At 40.9% G+C, this 26,469-nt stretch overlaps 1 protein-coding gene across 1 annotated transcript in view; it reads right to left on the bottom strand.

Moving 5' to 3' along the window:
• The window catches only part of LRP1B (LDL receptor related protein 1B), a 1,757,966-nt gene that overhangs the window by 807,092 nt on the left and 924,405 nt on the right, over positions 1-26,469 (bottom strand). The window contains exons 8-11 of the mRNA XM_040358043.1: positions 17,610-17,832; positions 15,275-15,446; positions 11,671-11,814; positions 7,498-7,734 (exon numbers count right to left, since the gene is read on the bottom strand). Coding sequence (XP_040213977.1) covers positions 7,498-7,734; positions 11,671-11,814; positions 15,275-15,446; positions 17,610-17,832 — 776 coding nt within the window. The remainder of the gene's footprint in view (positions 1-7,497; positions 7,735-11,670; positions 11,815-15,274; positions 15,447-17,609; positions 17,833-26,469) is intronic.

Raw genomic sequence — 26,469 nt, 5'->3', positions numbered from 1 at the left:
ACCGGTCCGCGGATCAATTCCAGCAGATCGATCCTCTCGTGTGTACGGGGCCTTGGGCTGCATTCACACCTGAGCGTAGGTCGTTTGGTCGTTTTTTCCTTTTTTTATTTTTTTCGGCGTTTGTCACCGGGATTCATGCTTATTTGCGCGTTTGCATACAGCGTCGTCCGACGTTTTTGTACTTCGACCTTTTTTATTTTAGCCAATAGGAAAAATGATCATCTTTTCATCACTTGTTGCTATGTTGGTAGATTTTTTTTATCTTCTGCCTGGGTGAAATTTTCTATTGATTAAAGCGACAAAACGCCCGTAGCAAACGCTCGTTGTCGCGCTAGTCGCTTGAATCGAGCGTTTCCATTGCTTTCTATGGGAAATAGAAACACTCAAAAACGCCCAAACCGCCCGATTCACGCAACAAAAAAGGGTCCGGAACTTGTTTGAGCATCAGGCGTTCGGCCTAAACTGAATACGTATCTGCCTAAACTGAGGAAAAAAACTATTTTTTTTATATTTTTGGGGGATATTTATTATAGAAAAAAGTAAAAAATATTGAATTTTTTTCAAAATCGTTGCTCTATTTTTGTTTATAGCGCAACAAATAAAAACCGCAGAGGTGATCAAATACCACCAAAATAAATCTCTATTTGTGGGGAAAAAAGGACGCCAATTTTGTTTGGGAGCCACGTCACACGACCGCGCAATTGTCAGTTAAATCGACGCAGTTCCGAATCGCAAAAAGGGGCCTGGTCTTTTACCTGCAGTTTGGTCCGGGGCTTAAGTGGTTAATGACAAAACGTAATTTTTTACAACCCGAAAAACGGTCGTGTGTACGCGGCATCAGGGTGATATTAAAGGCAGAATTCAAAACTGGAATTGCCTATGTCCTCAGCTGTTTCACAACTGGCTTGAAAACATTATGAACTCACAAGTTCTTACATTTTTTACTCAAGGGATCTAGCTCCTGGGAGAAACACCAAAAAAACGATCCAAGTGGAGTTTGTTTTTGCAGTTGCAGTTTTGTAAAAACTCATGTATTCGCTGAAACACACCCCCCCCCCCCCTAGAAAAAAAATACCCCCCTGACCCACCTAGCCGCTGTGAAAACTTTGTTTTTTATTATTAACACCCCTGCACAACCATCGACTCATAATAAACTGCAAGTCTAGGGCAGGTGGGAACGTCCTCTTCACTTGAACTTTCTGAACGCCCAGCATGAACAACCCTTGCGGCTTTTCTCTGCCCAATTGAGCTTTGGCCCTCAATCCAGTAAAACCTACACACCCCAACATTTTGTAACCGTTTTCTGACCCGTTCCATCCATTTGCTCTTCTCACTAGTCTCACTTTTTCTTCTGAACATTCAAAATAAATTCTACAGATGTCAAGCCAGGTCTAGAACTTGTTTACACCAGCAGGTGTGCATTCTGCTCTGGAATAACGTGTGCCTGCTGGTGCACGTTGTGTAGGGAAGCATGATGCATTGTTACAATGCATCCCACTGTTAATGTCTTTTATCTTTATTGGAATGTCACAAAATGATATATTGTTCAACTTTATGCACAGTAATGCATTGTAATGCACTGTGGTACATAGAGTTGGATGAAAAGTCTTTGGTGGCCTTTCAATAAAGTTAAGGAAAAAAAGAAAGAAAACATATATCTAATGCTATATCTACTTTAAGAAATCTATGTAATCCCTTTGAATATATAGCTTTTATATTCTATTGTATTTTCAATATGCTATACATTCATCTCATGCCCGGGTTCGCTTTAGTAGGTGTATTTTTGTAGCTGTTTGTTGATTACGTCTCAAAGTTACAGCTTTTATATCATAAAAGCAAAGTGATTGTTTCATCACACAACATATTTGACAAGTATTGTAAGAGCAACAAAGACAATCAACCATACCTCTAATTAGCCAGTATGAGGAGCAGCATAAAAACATCATTAAAATACAGCTCGCTAACAACATTTATGAACAGAATACAGCTTGCAATATCAGAGAATAAAGGCTGTCAAATAGGTACATTGTTCAGCGATCATTTGAGAACATATTTTCTCTCATTGTTGTTTTGATTTGTTGGATTTCATGAAAACCTCCGCTAACTTTAACCCCTGTGAAGCTTTGACAATTTTTCCTGCATGCAACATAATACATTATTTGCACTGTTGTGTATTATTATTATTATTATTATTTAGTATACTTTTATTTTTGCTTTTAAATGTTTACGTGTAACTTTTTATTTAAAGATATTTTTTTCAGGTATATTTTGAATATATATCTGAATTGTTTAATTTTTAGCCCGACATATACCTTTTTTTTGGTGAAGGATTAGAACTCCCTTGCCTTCATTCTCCTTTTCTCAATATAGCCTGGCCTTTTTTTACAGCCCAACTTTGGGAAATCTGAAAATTCTCCCTTGTAGCAGTGCCCACACTGCTTGTTTATTCTTGGGGGAGTAAAAGCACATTTACATACCTAATCCTCTGCTCTCCCCTTCAGACAGTGCTCCCCTATGCTCTGAAGATGCACTGTTCTTTGGTGTCATCATGTATAATTCATGGCTATGGACCCTTAGAGCCGGTTCACACTGGGGCGACTTGGGATCCGACTTGAAGTTGCCTCAAGTCGTCCCAAGTCGCGCTGTCAAGAAAAACAATGCAAGTGAATGGGAGCGGTGTTAATACACACGACTCGAGTCGCTCCGACTTCAAAAGAAGTTCCTGTACTACTTCAATCCGACTTGTAGGCGATTTGTACCCATTGATTTCAATGGAAGTCGCCTCCAAGTCTGATCCAAGTCTGATCATTGTCTTAACTGAAGCGACTTTCCAGGAAGATAACATACATTTCTCAGGTAAACCTCTCCCTCCCCCTCCCTCCCCTAGAGCTGATTGTTGTTTGATTGGCCACTGGAAAATCTCCTGTCCTGGAGACGACTTCAAGTCGTGTTGTAAATCGCCCCAGATCGCCCTGTGGTTCATGCTCAAGTCGTGTCGGAGTCGCCTCTGAAAGTTGCGCTGGAAGTTGTGTCGCCCTAGTGTGAACCGATTCTTAGGCCAATGGAAAATGGAGGAGAAGATGCTATGGGGGCCAATCTAGCAGTGTGGAGCAGGGCTGTCTTTAGTATTAATTGAACCCTGTAAACATAAAGATCTGGTCCACATTCACTGATTGGTCTAGGTTGACTTATTATTGTTACAGCAAATCATTGTGGCTCACTGATTGGTTTCTGAAGGTTACAGCAAATCATCCTGTCACTGCCTGCACACCATGGACTGGTGAGGTTAGGGGACCCACCAATAGACAGAAAACTCCTAGAACTCCTAGAACACAGCTTTGCTATGTGTGCTGTCTGTGCTGATAAATGCCAAGTACTCAGAATGGTCTGGTGTGGAAAGTGGGGTCCCCTAGGGATCTGTCCCGGGACCAATCCGGCTTAATTTTTTCATAAACAATCTAGAAGATGGAATAAACAGCTAAATCTCAGTAATGGCAGATGATACTACGTTAAGAAGGGCAATAACTTCTAGGCAGGATATGGAAACCTTGCAAGAAGACCTAAACAAAATAATGGGGTGGGCAACTACATGGCAAATAAGGTTTAATGTTGAAAAATGTAAAATACTGCATTTGGGTACCAAAAATACAAATACAAGTTACTCGCTAGGGGGAGAACCTCTGGGGGAATCTAGGATGGAAAAGGACCTTGGGGGTTGTAGTAGATGACAGGCTCAGCAACGGCATGCAATGCCATGCTGCTGCAAGCAAAGCCAACAGAATTTTGGCATGCATTTAAAGGGGCATTCACTCCAGAGATAAAACGATAATTATCCCACTCTACAAGACTCTGGTTTGGCCGCATCTTGAGTATGCTGTCCAGTTCTGGGCACCAGTCCTCAGGAGGAACTGGAGAGAGTCCAGAGAAGGGCAACAAAGCTAATTTAGGGAAAGACTATGGGGAAAGACTACAAGCATTGAACTTATTCTCTTTGGGGAGAAGACGCTTGAGAGGGGATATGATATCAACGTATAAATACTGTACTGGTGATCCTAGCATAGGGAAATGACTATTCAGTGAAAGGGAATTTAAAAAGACACGCGGCCATTCACTAAAACTGGAAGAGAAGCAGTTACACCTTAAACTGTGAAAAGGATTCTTTACTGTCAGAGGAGTAAGGATGTGGAATTCTCTTCCACAAGCAGTGGTATCAGCAGGCAGTGTCAATAGTTTAAAACAACTATTAGATGGGCACTTTAACGACCACAACATGTACTTTTGACATAAACACATACACACACACACACATCAAAGGGTTAAACTGGATGGACTGTTGTCTTTTTTCAACTATACCAACTATGTAACTATGTAGCTATGAAGATTAGAAGAGTGCAGGTAGGAACAGAGCCTAATGTGAGCATCATTCCTGAGGAAGGACTGCCAGTAATAAATGACTAGTCATGATGCCTGCAGTAGAAGGACCCGCTGGAAATAGAGAAGTCATACATAATACGTGAGATTTACAAAAAGCTTGCCCTACCGGGTCAGGTTGTTGTTGAGTGTTCAGAGGCAGCCAGCACCTCTCTCTCCTCCACCATCACCTTCCGTCCCCACCGCCAGCTCAACCCACACATTTTTTTATTTTTAGTGCAGTGTTCTAGGAGGACAGGGGACTCTGTAAAATGCAGACTACTATTTTAGTGCAAGGTCTGCTTTAAACAGGTTTTGGCTGGTGGAGCTAGTAATGCTAGTGCCAATATCTCATCAATTTTTGACCAGCCATTCTCAACCAAGGCTCCATGGAACCATTCTCTAGAGGTTGCTAAGGGTTCCCTGAGCTGTGGATGGTTGGCCTTCCATTTGTTGATGCCTGCATAGTTGCAACACCACTTAAAAAAGGCAAACTGCATGACACCAATTATCTTTTTAACTGTCTGAAGGGTATTCTTCTTACTTGCCACCAATGCTAGGGGTGTTTTTTATGAGCCCAAATTGAGTGTTTCCCCTGGAGTTTCCTAAAGCCTGCAAATTACTTATGGATTCATCTGGAGTAAACTGATTAGAACGGCTGCTTTAGATGCTGTAAGACCAATAAGAAGCCATTGTTTAATTCTACTTGCCAGCAAATACAGAAAACTAAACTATACACTTTGGGTTGAGTTGACCTTTACCAAAATAGTCATTCCTGGTTTTATTGTATTGTCTTAGGGGAAGTTGTAATTAAAATAAGCAGCTTTGTGAAGATTTAATGAATGTGCAAAACTTAGAAGTGTTTAGTATTATAATCAGCATCAAAGCAAATTTTTTTAGTTGGTAAACAAGCAGAATGTAATTATCGAAGCTCTAAAGTGACGAGAATAGCTGGCACTGATTCAGAGTGCATTAGCACAACTAGGATTCCCTTCTACTGCACCGTGATCATGGTAACTAATAATAACTGCAGCTGACTACGTGTACAAATGGTATTGACCCACTAAAGCTTGTCAGGAACCTGCTGCGGGTAAACTTTAAGGACTGAAACACTGAAAAGAGGCGTTTTTATATGAGCCTGAATTATTTTTCCTCTTTTTTTCAGGCTCTTTTCCCTTTATTTTTACCTGATAATCACTCAGATAACACACTTATATTCCCTTTGTGTCTACACTAATTTCTCCATTGTATCTATGAAGTCAGCAATGGTTAACACACTGACTGGACTTCAAACATGTCTTCCTTTATTCATCTCCATTACATGGTGGATTGATGGGATTAGTAGTTTACACAACAAAAATAAAGTTCTTTGGGCAAGATTCACGTAGAATCACGGCGGCGTAACGTATCGTAGATACGTTACACCGCCGCAAGTTTTCATCGCAAGTGCCTGATTCACAAAGCACTTGCATGAAAACTTACGCCGTCGGCCTCCGGCGTAAGCCTGCGTAATTCAAAGGGGCGTGTGCCATTTAAATTAGGCGCGCTCCCGCGCCAGACCTACTGCGCATGCTCCCTTTTGAAATTCCCGCCGTGCTTTGCGCAAAGTGACATAATTTTTTTCGAACGGCGACGTGCGTAGCGTACTTTTGTATTCCTGGACGTCTTACGCAAGAACAAACAATTTTTAAATTTCGACACGGGAAAGACGGCCATACTTTATACAGCACATACGTGTGCTGTGTAAAGTTAGGGCAGCTAAAACAACGACTAACTTTGCGACGGGAAACTAGACTAGCAGCGACGTAGCGAACGCGAAAAACCGCTGTGGTTTGCCGTAACTACTAATTTGCATACCCGACCCTGGTTTACGACGCAAACTCCCCCCAGCGTCGGCCGAGGTACTGCATCCTAAGATCCGACAGTGTAATTCAATTACACCTGTCGGATCTTAGGGCTAACTATGCGTAACTGATTCTATGAATCAGTCGCATAGTTAGGAAGACCCTAAGCCCTGGTTCACACTGTGTACAATTTGGAACGATTTGAGATGCGATTTGACATGTCAAATCGCATCTCAAATCGGCGGCAATTGTCGGCAATGGCACTGTCCTAATCAGTGCGACGCCGCATCTGCGATTTCAAAAAGTAGTTCCTGTACTACTTTTTGCGAAATCGCGGTAAAATCACGCATTTTACCGCGATTTTGAATTCGCAGCAGTGTGAACCTAGGCTAAAACAGAGATACAACGGCGTATCAGGAGATACGCCGTCGTATCTCTTTTGTGAATCTGGGCCTTTGTGCTTACTTTTAAGGAATAGGAAGTGACAACTTTTCTTAGCTTAAAAAGTAAAAATGAATGCAATCACCACATCTACGGACTGCTAAGCTGCAATAAATTATATTTTTGTTTTTGGGTTTAGATATGATTTAACTGGGGGTATCCATACCCTAACCTATAAGAACCAAATATTGGGGATATAGGATTAAATCTCTGAATTACAAACCTTGCCATAGGGGACCCTCTCTGGTAAAGCAGATGATGAGAGCATGTAACCTAGTATGGTTCAAAAGAAGAGGGTCTGCATGCTCACATCCCCCCTTTCCTGGTTAGACAAGGGTCTGGTGTTTAGGGGGGCTAAACTCTGTTCCTTGGAGTTTTTTTGTGGGGTGAACCTTGACAGCCATACAAGACTCTCTCAGAGGTCTAGTATTTTTTCTGTTTTAGAGTTCAGTTCCCTTCAAATGTCTTTAAAGTCTGGATTAATTAAGCCTAAACAAGCAAAATTTGAACCAAACCAGGAGTCATCCCTACTGGGTTGTGCATCTGGGACTTAAGATATGTATATATGATAAAAATCCTTGTGGTTTGTAAAGTAGAACTAGGCTATTCAGCTATTCTGTAGTCATACCTGGTAAGGATGCTTTAGACAGTCTAAGGAAGAAGGTATAGGGAAGTATGAGGACAAACTTGGCATTCCATTGGGGGGAGGGGGGCAAGATTTTCGAAATAAAAGTAAAATTAATAGTAATAAAAGTGAAGCTTAGCACAAACAGCATTGGTAAGTCTGTGACTCGCTACTTACCCTCTTTAAGGATAGTTTCCCTCCCAGTCCCATCAATCTTTTGCCGGCCAATGAGGAAGCTGGTGGTGTCGGCGAAGTAAATGTAACTAGACTCCGTGTGGTAATCCAAAGCTCTAGGGTTTACTAAGTTTTCAATAGGAAGCATGTATTCATCCGATATTTTGGTGTTTAGATCCATTCCCCGAATTATTCCTGGCCTCCCTTTCCCATAGAACAGGAATAATTCATTTTTAGGTTCTGCAAGGAAACACAACAAGTATTAAAGCTGTACTCTGAGGTCACTAAAAGCCATCTGGTAATGTAAAATATAGTTACAATAAAACATTTGGGTCCCATATACTGTACATTTTGCATTTTATTAACAGATGTTTATTAAGGCATCCCATTAATTTTGAATAGGCAGAGAGTACACCTCACACAAATAATTTTAATGTGCCATACCACAATGCATCACACTATGTTTATCATGATAATATGAAGAAGCACTCATTTTACTGTGTGTTACTGCAATGTAACATGGGCCTGTAGACTATTAGGTGGATTCAGAAAGACTTAGGCTGGTGTATCAGTAGATACGCCAGCCTAAGTCTGAATCTGCGCCGACGCAAATTTAAGCGTATTCTGGTAACCAGATACGCTTAAATTAGGCTCAGATACGAACGGCGTATCCTAAAGTGTACTTTTTAGGCTGACCGCTAGGTGGCGCTTCCATTGCGGTCAGCCTAGAATATGTAAATGAGTAGATACGCCGATTCACGAATGTACGCTTGCCCGACGCAGTAAAGATACGCCGTTTACCTAACGCACTTTCAGGCCTAAAGTTATTACATCAAATAGCTGGAATAGTAATGTTAAGTATGGCCGTCGTTCCTGCGTCGAAATTTGAAAATTTTACGTCGTTTGCGTAAGTCGTCCGTGAATAGGGCTGGACGTAATTTACGTCCACGTTGAAACCAATACGACCGTGCGGCGTACTTTGCCGCAATGCACACTGGGATATGTACACGGACGGCGCATGCACTGTTCGTAAAATACGTCAATCACGTCAGGTCACCCCCCATTAACATAAAACACGCCCCCTCAGCCGAATTTGAATCAGCCGCGCTAACGCCCGCCCAATTTATGATACGCCGCCGTAACTTAGCAGGCAAGTACTTTGTGAATCATGTACTTGCCTCGCTAACTTATGGCGGCGTAGTGTAAACACGATACACTACACCGCCGCAAAGTTAAGGCGGTCTATGTGAATCTAGCTATATGTTTACATGGGCAGAGGACCACAGTAAAAAAACAGGTAGTGATGCTCTTTGCTGCTGAATGGAGCAGTTCAGACTAGTGCACCCATGCTGCTTTGTGGTGCAGCAGCCCAGTTTTAACTCAGAATGTCAGGTTTGGCAGGCACTGTGCCTGACAAACGCACCCATTAAAGTCAATGGGACTGCACCCCAACCGCGTGCCAAACGCAGCTGTGGTTGTTTTTGCAGCACAGTTTCAATGTAAAAACCACCTTGAGATAACAAAACAAGCACTCGGGAGGTGGCAGTATCACCTCCTGGTTGCCTGTAAACTGTGATCTATAAGAGACCCATTACACATGCCGCTCATTAAGATTTGTGGTTGAGGGTGGTAAAAACACACAGTTGAGCTAGCTATGGGACAGGAAGTGAAGTAAAATCTCCCCAATGGGACAAAAAAAAATACTCAACCAGGTTAAAAGTCTCCCTTACTCTACCCACAATAAAATAAATCGTTTTCATTTAGTTCTACTTTTTTTTATATTATAAATTATTTTATTCTTTTTATTTTTTACATAAAAAACAACCAATGTTACTTATTGAGTGCATTCATTTGTACGTTGGGCTCTTTAAGACCACAAAGGGGCACGCGCGCTGCGCAATGACTGATCCCATGCATGTGCCCACTGGGTACCCGCAATCACTCCACACAGACAGAATGGAGGTTTGTCAATGGAAATAGACAGACCTCCGTTATGTCAGGGGTGAGCAGGCTGATCGGTTGTTCCTAATGCTTAGGAACAACAATCAATCTTCTCCCCCAGGCAGTCTTATCCCCACACAGTTAGAAACACTCCCTAGGACACGCATTCAGCTCTTGATCGCCCCCTAGTTTTAACCCCTTCCCTGCCAATGACATTTATACAGTAATCAGTGGCTATTTTGAGCTCTGGTAGCTGTATAAATGCCAATGGCCCCAAAAAAGTGTCAAAAGTGCCCGATCTATCGGCCGCAATGTCGCAGTACCGATAAAAATCACAGATCATCACCATTACGAGTAAAATAATAATAATAAAAATGTCATAAATCTTTTCCCTATTTTGTAGACGTTATAACTGTTGCGCAAACCAATCAATATATTATTATTTTTTTAAATTTGGGGGATATTTATTATAGCAAAAAGTAAAAAATATATATATCTTTTCAAAATTGGCGATATTTTTAAGTTTCTATCGAAAAATATATATTGCAGAGGTAAACGAAAGCTTTTTTTGTGGAAAAAAAAGGACGTAAATTTTGTTTTTGTACAACATCGCAAAAAAATGGCCCGGTCATTGGGGCCAAATCTTCCAGGGCTTAACTGGTTAAAGGAACAACACTTGTTATTCTTAAATGTTTAAATGTTCATTAAAAAATCATCTTCCCCTCCCAATGTGTCCGCCCGCCAAAAACATGACAGATCATATATGGTACACTTTGTATCAAGTGTAAAATTGATAATATTGTATTGCAGGCATTTAATTTAACAACTCATTAGATTTTATCTTTCATGTCATTTGTGATTAAACACGGCATTCATTAAGCATCTGGATGGGATGCAAAAAAACAAACATGGAAGTTCGAAACAGGAAAATAGATAGAAAGCACTTTTGTGCTTATAAGGCGATTAAATCCACATTAGATCATTGAATCATTTCTCAACTTTTTTTGTTAGTCATCATTTCAAGTACGGCTGAGTGAAATCCATAAAACCTGCTGTATGAGTAAACCAATGCGATTCTGTGATAAATAGATGCAGCTCTTTAACTCCTTCCCGCCCAGCCCTGGTGTGCCTTTACACAACTGAGAGACACAGAACCATTGCCCCCCTTTAACAGGAAGTGTCTGAACAAGAACCTTAATGGTAGAATCACCAGGTACTATTTAAATGAAAGTGTCAGTTTTTAAAATATTAAAGACTTACATTTTTAGTTTTAGATAAAGGTTAAAGTGGAATTTCAGATATGGCTTTTTTTTTTTTGCATAGTTACATTGGTACAGCTTGGACCAACATAAGTATGTAATGTATGTGCCATACCTGTGGGATCCTTGTGGAAACTGGAAATCCCTACAGTGATTGGAGCTAGCGTTCAGATCCCATTCTGAGCGGTTGCTCTGCTGCATAGTGAACAGTGTAGGTTGCTCTTTCGGCATGGACATCATTCAAAGATGTAAAAGTTTGGTTAGAGCCGATTCACGCTTTTCCGTCTGTTACAGCGTGAGGAATGTGCTAGCTCCATAACAATAGTTTTATCAGTAGTTTTATCAGTATGAGCGCTCCCGTCCCCTAATTTAGTCTGAGCATGCATGGATTTATAACCGATGGACGTGCCTACAAACAATCGTTTTTTTTCTATCGGTTAGGTATCCATCGGTTAAATTTAAAACAAGATTGCTTTTTTTAACCTATGGATAAATAACCCATGGGGCCTACACCCGATCGGTTTGGTCCGATGAAAACAGTCCATCAGACCGTTCTCATCAGTTTGACTGATCGTGTGTACACGGCATTAGACGACCCCTGCTTTTTACACATTTTTTTTTAAGTGTAAAAGGTCTTATACCCTGGAAAATATAGTATTTTTGGCTAATCACCTATTACAGCTTCCTGATGGGCTTGGCTATATGGCTTCAAAAGAGCATCCAAACACACCCAAGCTCATCCTTACCACCAACAGCTCATTAACTTCCATCACAGGGTTGAATGGGTGAAATCACTGTGTATTTTCTCAATTTAATAATACACAGAATCCACGTAGCGCTTTTCTAAAGACCTGCTTGGTTCATAGAAACGTATCTAGACATGTTTTACGTAAAGGTGACTTGTTATTTGTGTTACAGACCAACTAAAGGTCTGTTCCTTTCTGTATGCTAATGAACGTGGTATTGTTCAACGTACTTTTGCAAGACTTTCCATCCATTGCCAAGCTGAATCCGGTCTTGCAGCGACAGGTCCGCGTTTTGTAGCTGGATCCGAGCAGACAGATGTGGGAACAGCCCCCTGGCAAACCATCTGCGCTGATTTCACATGCGTGACTCCTGCCTGCAACAAATCATGGCAAAACATCAAGCACAAATTGCTTTTTAAAATCAACATTATTTACTTTAGCTTGAGAGGCTCACTGACAACAAAATTGATCTTATTTTACAACTGACTGTCTTAATTGTTTATAATGAATTAAACATATTAATTTAACTCAGCAAACTGAAGATCTTCGAGGTGCAACTTCACCTCTTCAAACTTTACATGTCTTTCTGTAGTTCATTTACATACACAGTATGCTAATGCTTATAAATGTATAAAGTGTATCTAAAGATAAAACTTTTTTTTTTTAGTTGTGGAGTAGTTAGAACTCAATGTCAAACTATTTTGCTGTGTCCCCATTGGGGAAACTCACTCTCTCTACTGGACCTGGTGACCGATATCTCTGGGGATTAAGACAATTCTTAAATTGTAAATGGTCACCAGAACAGGAATAGGGAGGGAATCTTCAAATAAGGACACTAGTTTCCAGGATTTCCTTCCCTTTGATTTGTCCAGGGCTGGGACAAGGGGTGGGCAGGAGAGAGTTGCCCTGGGCGCGGTGAAGCAAAGGGGCAAAAAATTTGATGCAAGGTGGTACACCTGTTCTATGGCAAGTATTAATAGTGGTTGAAGGGGGTGAAATTCTGCATCCTTGCCCTGGGCACTGGATGAACCTGTCTGGTACTAGTTATGTCTACATGACAAGGAGTAAATTGCTATATTTCCAATAGGAACAAGTGTTTAATCCTTCCTACTCTACCCAAATAAAATAAAAATAAAACCTTCTGCTTTCAGATATCTTTTAATTCTTCTTCTGCACATTCTTAAAGCATATCTATGGCCAAATTGCAAAATCACATATTAATTTCCACATTATAATTAAATTATTTCTAACCTAATCTCAATAATATGAAGTTTGTAAACTTTATTTTAGAAGATCCCCACACATTTACTTTGTCCTGTAATCACGCACTGCTGTGTCACACATTTCACTGAGTCTGCCTTCTGAACTACGGTGTAGCTGAGATGAGGAGTTTCGGGAGACAAGACAGGAATTACTGCTTGCAGACAGAAAAGTACCATGGGATATATAGTCCTTGGAAATTGAAAGCAAACAGCAGAGGAGAAGCTGAAAAGCATGCAGGGAATCCAGGAAGTTGTAGAAAGAGAAGGACAACAGACAGGCAGGACTCACAATATGAAAGGAGATTTTTTTAAGTAAGCTTATATATCATCAAATATAACTATTGTTTGTATTGCTGTTACAACGCTGATGTTATACAATGAAAGTGTATGCTGTGACCATAAAACTCCTTTTAAAGGAGACGTACAGCCAAGGATCATTGGCTGTACTTCTATTGTGAATCACAGGAGTGCAGTTCGTTCTGCACTCCTGTGACCGGTTTTCAACCAACAGTGGGCCAAAGCCTGGGGAAAGATCTTGCCCATATGGTCAGGGTCCACCCAGGAGCCTGAACCAAAACCAGGCTCAGCCTTTTAGCGAGCCATTGAGAGCTCTTTCCAGCCGACTCTGCCCCCTCCACAGCCCAGTGATACAGTGAGTAAGGGGGGGGGGGGGCAAAGCAGACAGCAGTGACTGACATTCACCATTATCTGCTCATAGCGGCGGGGAGCACTGAGTGATTGACAGTGTTTGATCACACAGCCTTAGAGACGGCTGGGGACGGATGGATGCTGCATACAAAAAATACTTCTCTTTGAGGTATGACTAATGCCCCATACACACGATCGGAATTTGACTTTTTCCATTGGAAATTCCGACTGTGTGTATGCCCCATCGGAAAAATTCCATCGGAAATTCAGATGAATTCCATCAGAGTTTACATCTCTTTTCCTCCGATAGAATTCTGTCAGAATTCCGATGTGAATTTGGTCGGACAAAGGTCCGATCGTGTGTACGGGGCATTACAGTTTTCATTGATTCATTTGAAGAATGGAGTTACTGGCACACATAGTTTATATATAGTCCAGCCAGCAATTATTATCTAAAAGTACCAATGATCAGGATAGAAGGTAATCCATGGAATGTCACTGGTCCGTGGTTATTAGGGGTACAATAAAGGAATACACAGGACCACCTGTGGCTGCTGTCCTCAGAGTAGTGCCTGGCTCTGTGTAGACCAAGAGGAAGGAAGCAGAAAGGGAAGGAAGCACTAGCTAAGTGTAGTATCCTGGTTACAAATAATAAAAAAGATAAAAAACACTCACAAAAAGGAAAATATACAAATGCTCATCTGGTGTCTGTATGTGTAGGTGTGATCCTCCTAAAACCTACAGGTTCACTGTCATCTTTTCTGGCTGTTGGGCAGGGAGATGGTTGTCTCGGGAGCCTGGAGGAGCCCCAGGAAGCCACGCTGACCAGCGTAGAATGTATGGAGGAAGTGACATCACTGAAAAGATGGGAGGTACCAGACGAGAAGGGAAACAAGGAAACATGCTCGGAGCATTTGACTACTTCTACAGGCCTTCTACAGGCCTCTTGAGGCCTATAGAAGGAGCCAAATGCTCTGAGTACGTAGCCTTGTTTCCCTTCTCGCTATCCTTCCGGTGACGTCGCTTCAGCCCTGTGTTCCACGGTGGTTAGCGTGTCTTTCTGAGGCTCCTCCAGGCTCCCGAGACAGCCACCCCCCTGCTCAACAGCCAGGCTGGTGACAGCTGTCCTGCAAGATTGTTTTTATGAGCAACGGCATCGACAGATACTGACACCAGATGAGCATTTGTATATTTTACTTCTTGTGAGTGTCACATGGCTAGCTTTAATGCAAACCTATATTAGATTTAGGACAATTGTTCTTTTATTTATATACATTTATTATTATTTTTTACTATAAATACATTTTGTGCTTTAAAAATAAATGTAATGTTTGACAGAGGCATTCCAGAGTGCTATTGGCTAAAAGATCCCTCTGTTTTACTCAGATGGCACCATCCAATAAAGGATAAGTCACTCCTCTGGTTCTTTTCCTTGTATAAAATTCACTTTGAGCTATTGAGCTTTGTAAACAACTAGCTTAAAAAAAAGAAGTGCAAAGAGACAAGAGCGCCACCTGCTGTCCAAATCAAAAACTGCACATAGTTCATATGCCTGTTTATCCCCTAAGAGGTGCACTACCACGCTGCAACCACAGCGGAGCAGATGCAGTTTAGCCTGATTCTCATGAATGAGTCACGTTCTGCAGCAAGCATTGCCTGACAAACACATCAGTTGGTTCATTTCTGCTGTGCCTACAAATTACAGCAATGCAGCCATGACATGTGTACAACCCCAGTCACTGCCTTTACAGTTTAAGGGGAGGTGGTTGGGTGGCAGTAAAGACAGAGTTCAACTGTGTGTTTTTACTGTCCCCAATTGCAGGCATAAACAAGCTGTTATGGGTATCTTGGTATATCACAACAAAACTTCCTAAATGTTCAATCTGTTCATTCAATTTTGTGTGGTAATAATCACAGCTCTTACCGGTTGGCTGGGTGCGTTTATGATAAACCTTCAAGCCACGGGCGTTTTCCATTGTTAATAAAGATTGTATATCTGTACTGTTGAATCTGTTGATCTTCAGAATGTTGGCATTGTCCAGATTGGTGGCGTACAAATAATTTTCGAATAATGATAAACCGTACACTTGACTGACCTATAGAAAATCAAGAAAGAAACAATATTGTTCTTAGCAAGAACCTTCTAAACAACTTCTACTCAGCTACGGAAGATTTCAGAGTGGAATATTACAGAAAAACTCTGGCCAATAAGCTGAATACACCGTTGAAATCTGCAGCCAGAGACAAAACCAAAGATAGACATTGCCATGGGCAGGTCAGCACAGTAGAAAAGTGCTATGTCTGCATTTGAGCTCTGCATTATACTTAGTATATATTTTATTATAAGGGCGGGGGGAAACCAGATGAAAATTAAACTTTATATTAACTTTATATTAAAGGGACCATCCACCAAGGGAAGATTCTGTTTTTGGCAGATGCTTGAGATTTAGGCTGGGTTCACACCTATGAGAATTGGATGCAGGGAAAAGCAGGAGAATTTTACTGGCTCTCTATGGAGCCGGTTCGAATATCTACGCTGCGGCTCTGGCGCAAATTTGTACAGGAGCCCTGTGCGTCTTTTGGTCTGTTTCAGGTCCGAATTCAGCCCAAAATTCGGGCTAAAAATCAGACCTAAAATGGTGAAAGGGGATGCACCAGACCCCTGCTGTGAGCCACATGCGGAAATGGTGTGAACGCAGCCTTAAAGTGTATGTATAGCCAAAACATTTTTGGTTGGGATAGAGTAGGTAAGGGGTAAATCCCCAGGCAGGTTATGTTGTTGCTATCTGTGTACCCCTGGGGAGATTTTCCTTCACTTCCCGATGCAACAGAGAGTTAAAGGAAATATCCCTAAGTGAGTGTTATTCCCTCTTAGACAGTTGTCCCAATTGTACAGTTTTCCCAATTGCACTTACCTCTGAGGCCAACACAAAAACTTGATGGCAGCTGCTGCCACAACCGAGATATCCATCTTTCCTGTGAGCGGTCCTTTAAATGATAACGGTGGTCTCCCGCCGCTCTCCCGCACCCTCCACTGCTTACCGGAGCTGTCCGCAGCGGCGGAGGCGATCGGGTCCTGTCTCCTGCTCAGCTGGGATACGAGTGAGGGCAAGATGGGCCCCACCCATCTCCATAACATAGCAGGGCGGAAGCTACGTCAAAATGTCACTTCCGCCCATGCTTCTTAAAGGCATATTTTTATGTTGTCATTTTTTCAAATGACAATTTTTTTATTTATTTTTTGCATTTTAGTCTAAATATGAGATCTGAGATCTTTTTGACCCTAGATCTCATATTTAAGAGGACATGTCATGCTTTTTTTTCTATTACAAGGGATGTTTACATTTCTTGTAATAGGAATAAAAGTGACCTATTTTTTTTTTTTGTAAAAATTTATAAAATAAATAAAAATAAAAGGGAAAACATAAAAAAAAATGTTTTAAAGCGCCCCGTCCAGACGAGCTTGCGCGCAGAAGCGAACGCATACATGAGTAGCGCCCGCATATGAAAATTATGTTTAAACCACACAAGGGAGGTATCACCACGATCGTTAGAGTGAGAGCAATAATTCTAGCCCTATAACTCCTCTGTAACTCAAAACATGCAACCTATAGAATTTTTTAATCGTCGCCTATGGAGATTTTTAAGTGTAAAAGTTTGACGCCATGCCACGAGCGTGACATGTTGGGTATCATTTTACTCAGCGTAACATTATCTTTCACAATATAACAAATTGGGCTTACTTTACTGTTGTCTTATTTTTTATAAAAAAAGGTGATTTTTTTTCCAAAAAGGCAGCTGTTTTTAACATCCACCAGCTCTGTGATGTCATCATGGAGGAGTGGAAGAGGACTCCAGTGGCAACCTGTGAAGCTCTGGGGAACTCCATGCCCAAGAGGGTTAAGGCAGTGCTGGAAAATAATGGTGGCCACACAAAATATTGACACTTTGGGCCCAATTTGGACATTTTCACTTAGGAGTGTACTCACTTGTTGCCAGCGGTTTAGACATTAATGGCTGCGTGTTGAGTTATTTTGAGGGGACAGCAAATGTACACTGTTATACAAGCTGTACACTCACCACTTTACATTGTACCAAAGTGTCAATTCTTTAGTGTTGTCACATGAAAAGTTAGAATGAAATATTTACAAAAATGTGAGGGGTGTACTCACTTTTGTGAGATACTGTATATATATATATAATGTGAACACAGATGTGTTTGCTCCTATATTACAGACTACAGCCCTAGGCTAGCTTACCTCCTTCCCATGTAATATAGAATGTCTGTTCCTTCCTTCATAATCAGCCACTTCTATGTAATCCAGGTAAACATCCGCCCAATAAACAAATCGATTGACAAGATCCAGCGTCAGGGCGGTCGGCTGTTCGATCTTAGTGAGAATAATCCGCGTTCTGTTCCCTCCATCCAGATCACACCTTTCCACCTTCGCCACGTTCCCATAATCCGTGAAAAACAATTTCCTATTGGAAGAGATTTATGAACATTTGTAACAATATACCGACATTTAATAAAACCAAAGTGTATTCTCTACAATGTGTTATTAGCTGAACTCCAAGTGAACAATTAACCTGCATGTAGGTGTTCAGCCAGACCTGTGATCTGGGCACCCCTGCCACACAGTGCAGCCAGTACAGTATGCTGACAGCACCTTCTCTATTACAGTCAAGGATTACAGTGGTGTCACCTATCTGTCCTTGCTGGTGCTTGGTGAAACCTCTACCATACTACATAGCCAGAGGGGTGACATCATTCTTTTCTTATTTCAGCTCTACAGCTACTGCATTAGTGTTCCCTGGCTGCCTATTGGTCAGTAAAACCATCCACATATATTGTATGTAGTTTAAAACTGAACTCCAGGTATTCTCTGACATGTGCAGAACAAACAAATTCATTTTGTTTCGTTTTGATTCTGTATTTACATAAATCCGCTTACTTAAAGGGGTTTTCCACCCATTTTTTAAATTTATTAAAAGTCAGCAGCTACAAAAAGTGTAGCTGCTGGCTTTTAATAAGCAGACACTTACCTGCTCCACGGCTCCAGCGACGCGCCGGCCGGGGCTCCGCTCCTCGCCCCCCCTCTCTGGCCGGCGTCTTTATTCTCAGTGTGGGCACCCGGCCGTGACAGCTTTCGGCTTCATGGCCGGGCACCCACTGCGCATGCGCGAGCAGGACTGCGCATGCGCGAGCGGTGCAGCGCCGTCCGATTGAACAGGCGCTCGCCTACAGGGAGGGGCTGTGAAAAGGCGATTAAGCTAATCGCCTTTCCCGCCCTTTCGGCGGAAGGCGGAAGTGGGACAGGAAGTCCCCTTCTCCTGAAGCCCCCACTCCCCCCCCAAAAAAAATTACATGCCAAATGTGGCATGTAAGGGGGCGAGAAATGGGTTAAGCGGAAGTTCCATTTTTAGGTGGAACTCCTCTTCAAATTTGTTTCATTTGTTTAATTCACTTTCAGAATTTGCTTTGTTTATTCAAATTTTAATAGATTCACATTTTCCAAATTCTAAAAATTCTAATTGATTCAAAATTTGAATTACATTCTAATTACTTTTCAATCAAACTCCATTTAAAGTGGAATTGATTCTATTCGAAAATTTGAATTTTGGAAGATGGTTATATTCTTTCTATTCCATTCTATTCTATTGTTTATTTTCTATTCTATTATTTTATTTTCTGTTATATTTTATTTTCTATTATACTCTATTCTCTTATATTATGCTCTATTTGAATTTGAATTTATTCTATTCAGATTTTAGAAAACAGTTATATTGATATATTCTTTCTATTCTATTATTTTCTATTGTTTATTCTATTCTCTTCTGTCCTATTTTATTTTCTATTCTATTATTTTATATTCTATTCAAATTTAAAGTTATTCTAATTGAAATTCAAATTTCGGGAAGAAGCTTATATTCTATTATTTTGTTTCTATTCTGTTCATTTTTTTCTATTCTTTTCTATTCTATTTGAATTTAAATTTATTCTATTTGAAATTCAAATTTCATAAGATGATTATATTCTTTCTATTGTTTTATACTATTCATTTTCTTTTCTATTTTATTCTGTTATTTCATTTTCTATTATTATTATTATTATTATTATACAGGATTTATATAGCGCCAACAGTTTGCGCAACGCTTTACATCACTTCTGTTCTATTTTATTCTGTTATTTTATTTTCTATTTTTCTCTGTTATTTTATTTTATATTCTATTTTGTCCTTTTTTTTACTCTATTCTTTTTTGTTCTACTGTTTTATTTTCCAATGTATCGATTTGTTTTCTATTCTGTTCTTTTTACTCAATTATATTATATTATCTTGTTTTCTATCCTATTATATACATTTGTATTCTATTCCTGTATTTTCTATTCTATTTTTTTCTCTTTGGAAATTCAAATTTGATTCTAAAAGGATTCTAATTTGAAAACTTTTTGAATTAGAAAAAATATTAGAACTCAAATTTGAAAAAACGATTCAAATTTGAATTTTCATGCAAAATCTTGTTTTTCGCTATTTCGGATTCATTTGAATTTGTTACTATTGTACTATTGATACATCCGGAATTTCCGAATAAAGAAAAATTTGTCTCAATTTCAATTTAGAACAAAATCAACTGCACATGTCTAATCTGTAGTGCATAGTTACATTGATCCAGCCTGGACTAATGTCAGTATGCATATGTAATACCTGATGGGCCACTGGGGAAGCTGACAATCACTGTAGTAGTCACTGCAACTACAGCGAACACCACCATCTTCTGGGTCCTGTGCTAAAATTCATGGAAAACGTTTTATTTATTTTTTGTGAATACTCTTATTGGAGTTGCAGGGTAGGGACATTGATGTCACGATCTCCATCTCATCCAATCAGAGAACACTTTGTATTCATTGAAAGAAATAAAAGACTTTCTATGAATGGAGACAGTGCCAAGTGGTGACCCCCTGGGGTCAGTATGTAGAAGGGAAGTCACTCGGCACAGGACCTAAAAGATTGTGACATACATGTAGTACTGCCATCTTAGTTACTACAGTTATTGACAAAGTATGGTCAAGTATGTCAGGTATGAGATATGCTTCCTTATTGTTGCATAAAAAAGTGAGTAAAAACTAGACATGAGCACTGCCGAAAAATTTGTTCATTTTCGTTTCATTTGTTTTTTAGCTTTTTTTGGAAATTCAGGAAAATTCGGAGATTCAAAGATTCGGAATTTGGAAATTGGGAATTAAAAAAATGTGGAATCCGGAAATCTGTATATTCTATAATTCAGAGATTTTCAGAATTTTTTAATTTTCAAATTCAGAATTTTTTAATTTTCAAATTTCCGGTTTTCGATTTTCAGAATTTTTGGAATTTTTAATTTCGAATTTACGAAATTCAGAATTGTTTAATTTACAAAATTTAGCATTTACGAAATTCAGAATTTCCAAAATTTCCGAATGTCCAAATGTCCGAAATTATATATTTACGAAATTTACGAATTTCGGAAATCCGAAATTTACTAAATTTAAAAATTAGAAAATTCAGAAATTTTCGGAATTAACTAATTTATCAAAAAACAAATTGCACATGTCTAGTAAAAACATACAGGGCCTCACACATTCCGGCTTACAAGCCTTGATGACAGCATGAGCCCCTGTATGTTTTTACTCACTTTTGTATGCACCAATAAAGAAGGACGTTTGGAGTTTCCGGCTCTATTTTTTGTATTTATGTGTGCAATACAAATAATTCCCGAAGTTCAACTTTAGCTTTGTATTTACCTATTAGACCTTTTAAAGTGGTATTAAAGTAAAAAAATAAAAAAAAAACATGACAGGCAGGGTCTGGCTTTTAATGGTATTGTAAACTGAGCCACGCATGCAGAGCTCAGGATATATTTATGGCACCCGCTCTGTACCGTTATGAAGTCACTCCTATGGGCATGCGTGGGAATGAAGCCATTCAAGCTCAAACCAGGTAGGAAGACCAGGAGAAGACAAAAGTGTCTGAGCTATGACAGCCCAACGCTGGAGACAGGTAGACCTGTGGGTATGCGATGCATATGGTACAAACCTGCAGGGGGCTTGTTTCAATTTTAATTTTTTGCAAAGTTAAATTCTGTTTTAATATCCAAACATATCTCGGATAAACAGAAACAGACAAACATGATTTCTAATTAACAATTGCCTCCAAACAGCTAATATATCATAAATATTACTGATGGAATCAATTGCATCAAACAGGACATGTTTTATAGTTACGGATTAAAGTGTATCTCTAGCCAAAAAGTTCTGGCTAGGGATTTACTTTAATAAATTAGATTCGATGTATCATGTTGAACATTGAAATCTCATAACTTCAAAAACATTTCTTTTTTTTTTCTTCTTACAGGAAACATTTCTCACTAAAGATATTTGTGACAATAGCTATATATCAGATTTCACATTTAATTTAACCTGGTGCATTAAAGATGAATTCCAGGTATACGGCTAAATACACAGTGAGCTGCGTCATCTGTCAAAGGAATTTTAATTCTGTTCAGCCACTCTTGTGATTTATACAGATGTACCAGACACCACTTAGGGCCCTTTTTACACAGACCTGTCCGTGTACGAGCTCCGCTTTTCTCAGCAGGGATCGCTCCATCGATTCCCGTTGAGCAGGCAGATGACATGTCTGTCTCTGCACACTGTGCAAGGACCGACCTGTCAGAGCGCCGCTCTCCTCTATGGGGGATTGGATGAAGACGGACCGTAGAGTCAACGGACTCGTCACCGCTGACATCAGTCTCTCCATAGAGATGCACGGAGTGTCCGTTCAGGTCCTCCTAAAAAAGGACAGACGGACCTGAACGGTCCGACCGTGTGAAAGGGGCCTTAATGCGCTAGGCTTCACCTACATGGGTGGCTGGGGTGGTAAATAGGTGGGGTGGTAAATAGATGGGGTGGAAAATAGATTGGGTGGTAAATAGGTGGGGTGGTAAATAGATGGGTGGTAAATAGGTGGGGTGGTAAATAGATGGTGTGGTAAATAGGTGGGGTGGTAAATAGGTGGGGTGGTAAATAGGTGGGGTGGTAAATAGATGGGGTGGTAAATAGGTGGGGTGGTAAATAGATGGGGTGGTAAATAGGTGGGGTGGTAAATAGGTGGGGTGGTAAATAGATGGGGTGGTAAATAGATGGGGTGGTAAATAGGTGGGGTGGTAAATAGATGGGGTGGAAAATAGATGGGGTGGTAAATAGATGGTTGAGACACAGTTTTGCCCCCTTCAGACCACTCAGCTCCAAGTCACCTGCCATGTTAGCACACAATGCCCCGATTGTGCTGTGGCATGGAACAAAAAATCATACAATAGGTCACGTTTGGCAGGTAGTACCATTGCCAAATGTGACCAATTTAAAGCATAACTTTTGTTGAGAAAAAAAAAAAACATTCCCCTCTGGGTGATCTACGTACAATGCAAGGATTATAACAACCTTTGTTGCAGATTCCTACCTTTTGTTATTCTGAAGAACTAGCTGTGTGTTTGTCTGTGCCTTTGTGTGGAGTGGGTCTAATGGGAGTGGTTTCATAACTAACTGTCAGGTGTGCAGCTGCAGGGCACCAATGAGGAAATCTGCTGGGCCTGCATCCCTTTAGACATGCTGCAATTGAAAGTATGTTTCCAAAAATGACATTTATGTTGCAGGGGATGTCTGAAATCTGACTTGTATCTTAGGCAGACTTCTGGGAAAATCGGTGAGCCAATCACACAAGCAGGAAATTATGTTCAATTACAATATGATTAGTTTCACAATTATATGTGCTATATCATTTTTTTCCCAATGAAAGTGGAGTTACCCTTTAAAGCGGTATTCCGCCCCAAAAAAATGAAAAAAAAAAACACAGCAGCTTCCCCTGGAAATGGGAAAGGAAACCTGTCAAAGACAGGTATCCTGTCCTCCCTCCCTCCCTGAAAGCTGAAAGGTGCCAATTGTGGCACCAAAGTGGGAGGAATCTGATGAGTGGAAGTTCCACTTTGGGGAGGAACTCCGCTTTAAGTTATTGGTTAAACTAGATGGTCTTTTTTCAACCTGAGGTGACTCGATGTCCACCGGTGTCCCTCAATCTGGTCACGGAACAGCAGAACAGGGGGATGCCTTTGTAAACAAGGCATCTCCCTGTTCTGCCTAGTGACACAACATTGATCGTCTGCTCTCTCTCTCATTGGGAGCAGCGATCAGTGACGTGTCACAGTAAGCCATGTCCCCTGAGGCCGCGTACACACGGTCGTTCCAAACCAATGACAATGGACCGAGGTTCAGTTTCATCGGTCCAAACCGACGGTGTGTACGGCCCAACGGTCTGTTGTCCTTCGGTCCAAAATTTTAAAACATGCTTCAAAATCGAACCGATGGACCGCTGACCGATCGGTCCAAACTGATGGCTAGTACAGAAAAGCATCGGTTCAAAACCCGCGCATGCTCAGAATCAAGTCGACGCATGCTTGGAAGCATTGAACTTCGTTTTATTCAGCACGTCGTGTGTTTGACATCACCGCGTTTTAACCCGATCGGTTTTTGGAACGATGGTGTGTACGCACATCAGACCATCAGGCCACTTCAGCGGTGAACCGATGGAAATGGACCGTCGGACCATTCTCATTGGTTTGGAACGACCGTGTGTACGCGGCCTAACAGTTCGAATCACTCCTTAGGACACAATTAACCCCCTTCCTCGCCCCCTAGTGGTTAACCCCTTCCCTGCCAGTCACATTTATACAGTAATCAGTAGCACTGATCGCTGTATAAATGACAATGGTCCCAAAATAGTGTCAAAAGTGTCCGATGTGTCCGCCATAATGTTGCAGTCACGATAAAAAATCACAGATCACAGCCATAACTAGTAAACAAATAATAATAATAAAAATGCCATTTTGTAGACGCTATAACTTTTGCGCAAACCAATCAATAAATGCTTATGATATTTTTTACCAAAAATATGTAGAAGAATACGTATCGGCCTAAACTGAGGAAAACACATTTTTTTTATATATTTTTTGGGGATATTTATTATAGCAAAAAGTAAAAAAAATATTGATTTTTTTTTCAAAATTGTCGCTCTAATTTTGTTTATAGCGCAAAAAATAAAAACCGTAGAGGTGATCAAATGCCACCAAAAGAAATCTCTATTTGTGTGGAAAAAAGGATGTCAATTTTGTTTGGGAGCCACGTTGCACGACCGCGCAATTGTCAGTTAAATTGACGCAGTACCGAATTTGAAAAACGTCCCGGTCATTGGGCAGCCAAATCCTCTGGGGCTGAAGTGGTTAAGCTCGGATAATCGCAGGCAAACTGCTTGCTTGTGTGCGCTCTTAGATAAGTTCTCCAGAGGCGGTCCTCGGTGCGCTTTGATGCCTGTGTGCGTCTTAAGCAACATTATAAAGTGTTGTTAAAAGGAACCGCACCACGCTCGCGTGAAACAAAGAAGATTGATTGTCTGCAAACCTCGGCACTTAAGAGGTTTTGCAAAGCGATGCATTAGCAGCACTTAAACCAGCAAAGCCCCAGCTCACCCGTATCTCAAAGAACATATTGTTGTTCTTCACAGATTATATAATCTGTAAATGGCCTCCTTGGATTCAAAACTTTACAAGCTGCCATAAATGCTACATCGCAATCTAAAAACAATTTAAGAAATCAGAGGAAAGTAAATCTCAGCCTTTTAAATACAGTGTTGTTTGCTAAATGTGCTGCACTTTTCCAATCAATATGGGCCTGGGAAACACGCTGTAGATCGTATATTGTGCAAGCAATGGGCCAGATTCACGTAGGTGAGCGGCGGCGTAACGTATCGTAAATACGTTACACCGCTGCAAGTTTTCATCGCAAGTGGCTGATTCACAGAGCACTTGCAATGAAAACCTACGCCGGCGGCCTCCGGCGCAAGTCGGGCCAATTCAAATGGGCGTGTGCCATTTAAATTAGGCGCGCTCCCGCACCGGACCTACTGCGCATGCTCAGTTTCGCAATTCCCGTCATGCTTTGCGCGCCGTGACATAATTTTTTCGAACGGCGACGCGCGTAGCGTACTTCCGTATTCCCGGACGTGTTACACAAACGACGTTAAATTTTTAATTTTGCCGCGGGAACGACGGCCATACTTTAAACAGCAATACGTTTGCTGAGTAAAGTTAGGGCAGGTCAAACGACGACTTACTTTGCGACGGGAAACTAGACTAGCAGCAACGTAGCGAACACGAAAATCCGTTGGGAATCGCCGTAACTCCTAATTTGCATACCCGACGCTGGTTTACGACGCAAACTCCCCCCAGCGGCGGCCGCGGTACTGCATCCTAAGATCCGACAGTGTAAAACAATTACACCTGTCGGATCTTAGGGCTATCTATGCGTAACTGATTCATAGAATCAGTTACGCATAGATAGAAACAGAGATACGACGGCGTATCAGGAGATACGCCCTTGTATCTCTTTGGTGAATCTGGCCCAATGTTCCCAATGGGAATTTACACCCATTTTAAAGTGGAGGTTCACCCTAAAAACTATTTTTTAACATTAGAGCCAGCATACTAAGCACATTTACTTTTGGCAGGTCATTTTTTTTTTCTCCGTACATACCTTTATATCCTGATTTTGTCCAGGGCTTCCACGTTCTGATGACTGCGGGACTGGGCGTTCCTATCCTTCGGTTCGATGATTGACGGCTTGTGAAACAGGTCCCCTGTCGCACAACACACGTCACCAGATTCCCGGAGATAGCCAAGCTGCAAGCGGCACTATACGGCGCCTACGCCCGCCGTGTAGAGCTGACTGCGCAGGCGCCATATAGTGCCGACTCGCAGCTCGGCTATTTCCGGAAATCTGTTGATGCGCGTTGTGCGACAGGGGACCTGTTTCACAAGCCGTCAATCATCGAACCGAAGGATAGGAACGCCCAGTCCCGCAGTCACCAGAACCCGGAAGCCCTGGACAAAATCAGGATATAAAGGTATGTACAGAGAAAAAAAAAATGACCTCCTGAAAATAAATGTCCTTAGTATCATTAGTATGCTAGATCTAATTTAAAAAAAAAAAATTGGGTGAACCCCCGCTTTAAGGTGTTATTTAAAGTTCAAGTCTAT

The sequence above is a fragment of the Rana temporaria genome, chromosome 6 (assembly GCF_905171775.1).
Source record: "Rana temporaria chromosome 6, aRanTem1.1, whole genome shotgun sequence".
Taxonomy (NCBI): Eukaryota; Metazoa; Chordata; class Amphibia; order Anura; family Ranidae; genus Rana; species Rana temporaria.
The sequence above is the reverse complement of the archived record's forward strand: the minus strand, read 5'-3'. Positions and strand labels throughout refer to the sequence as shown.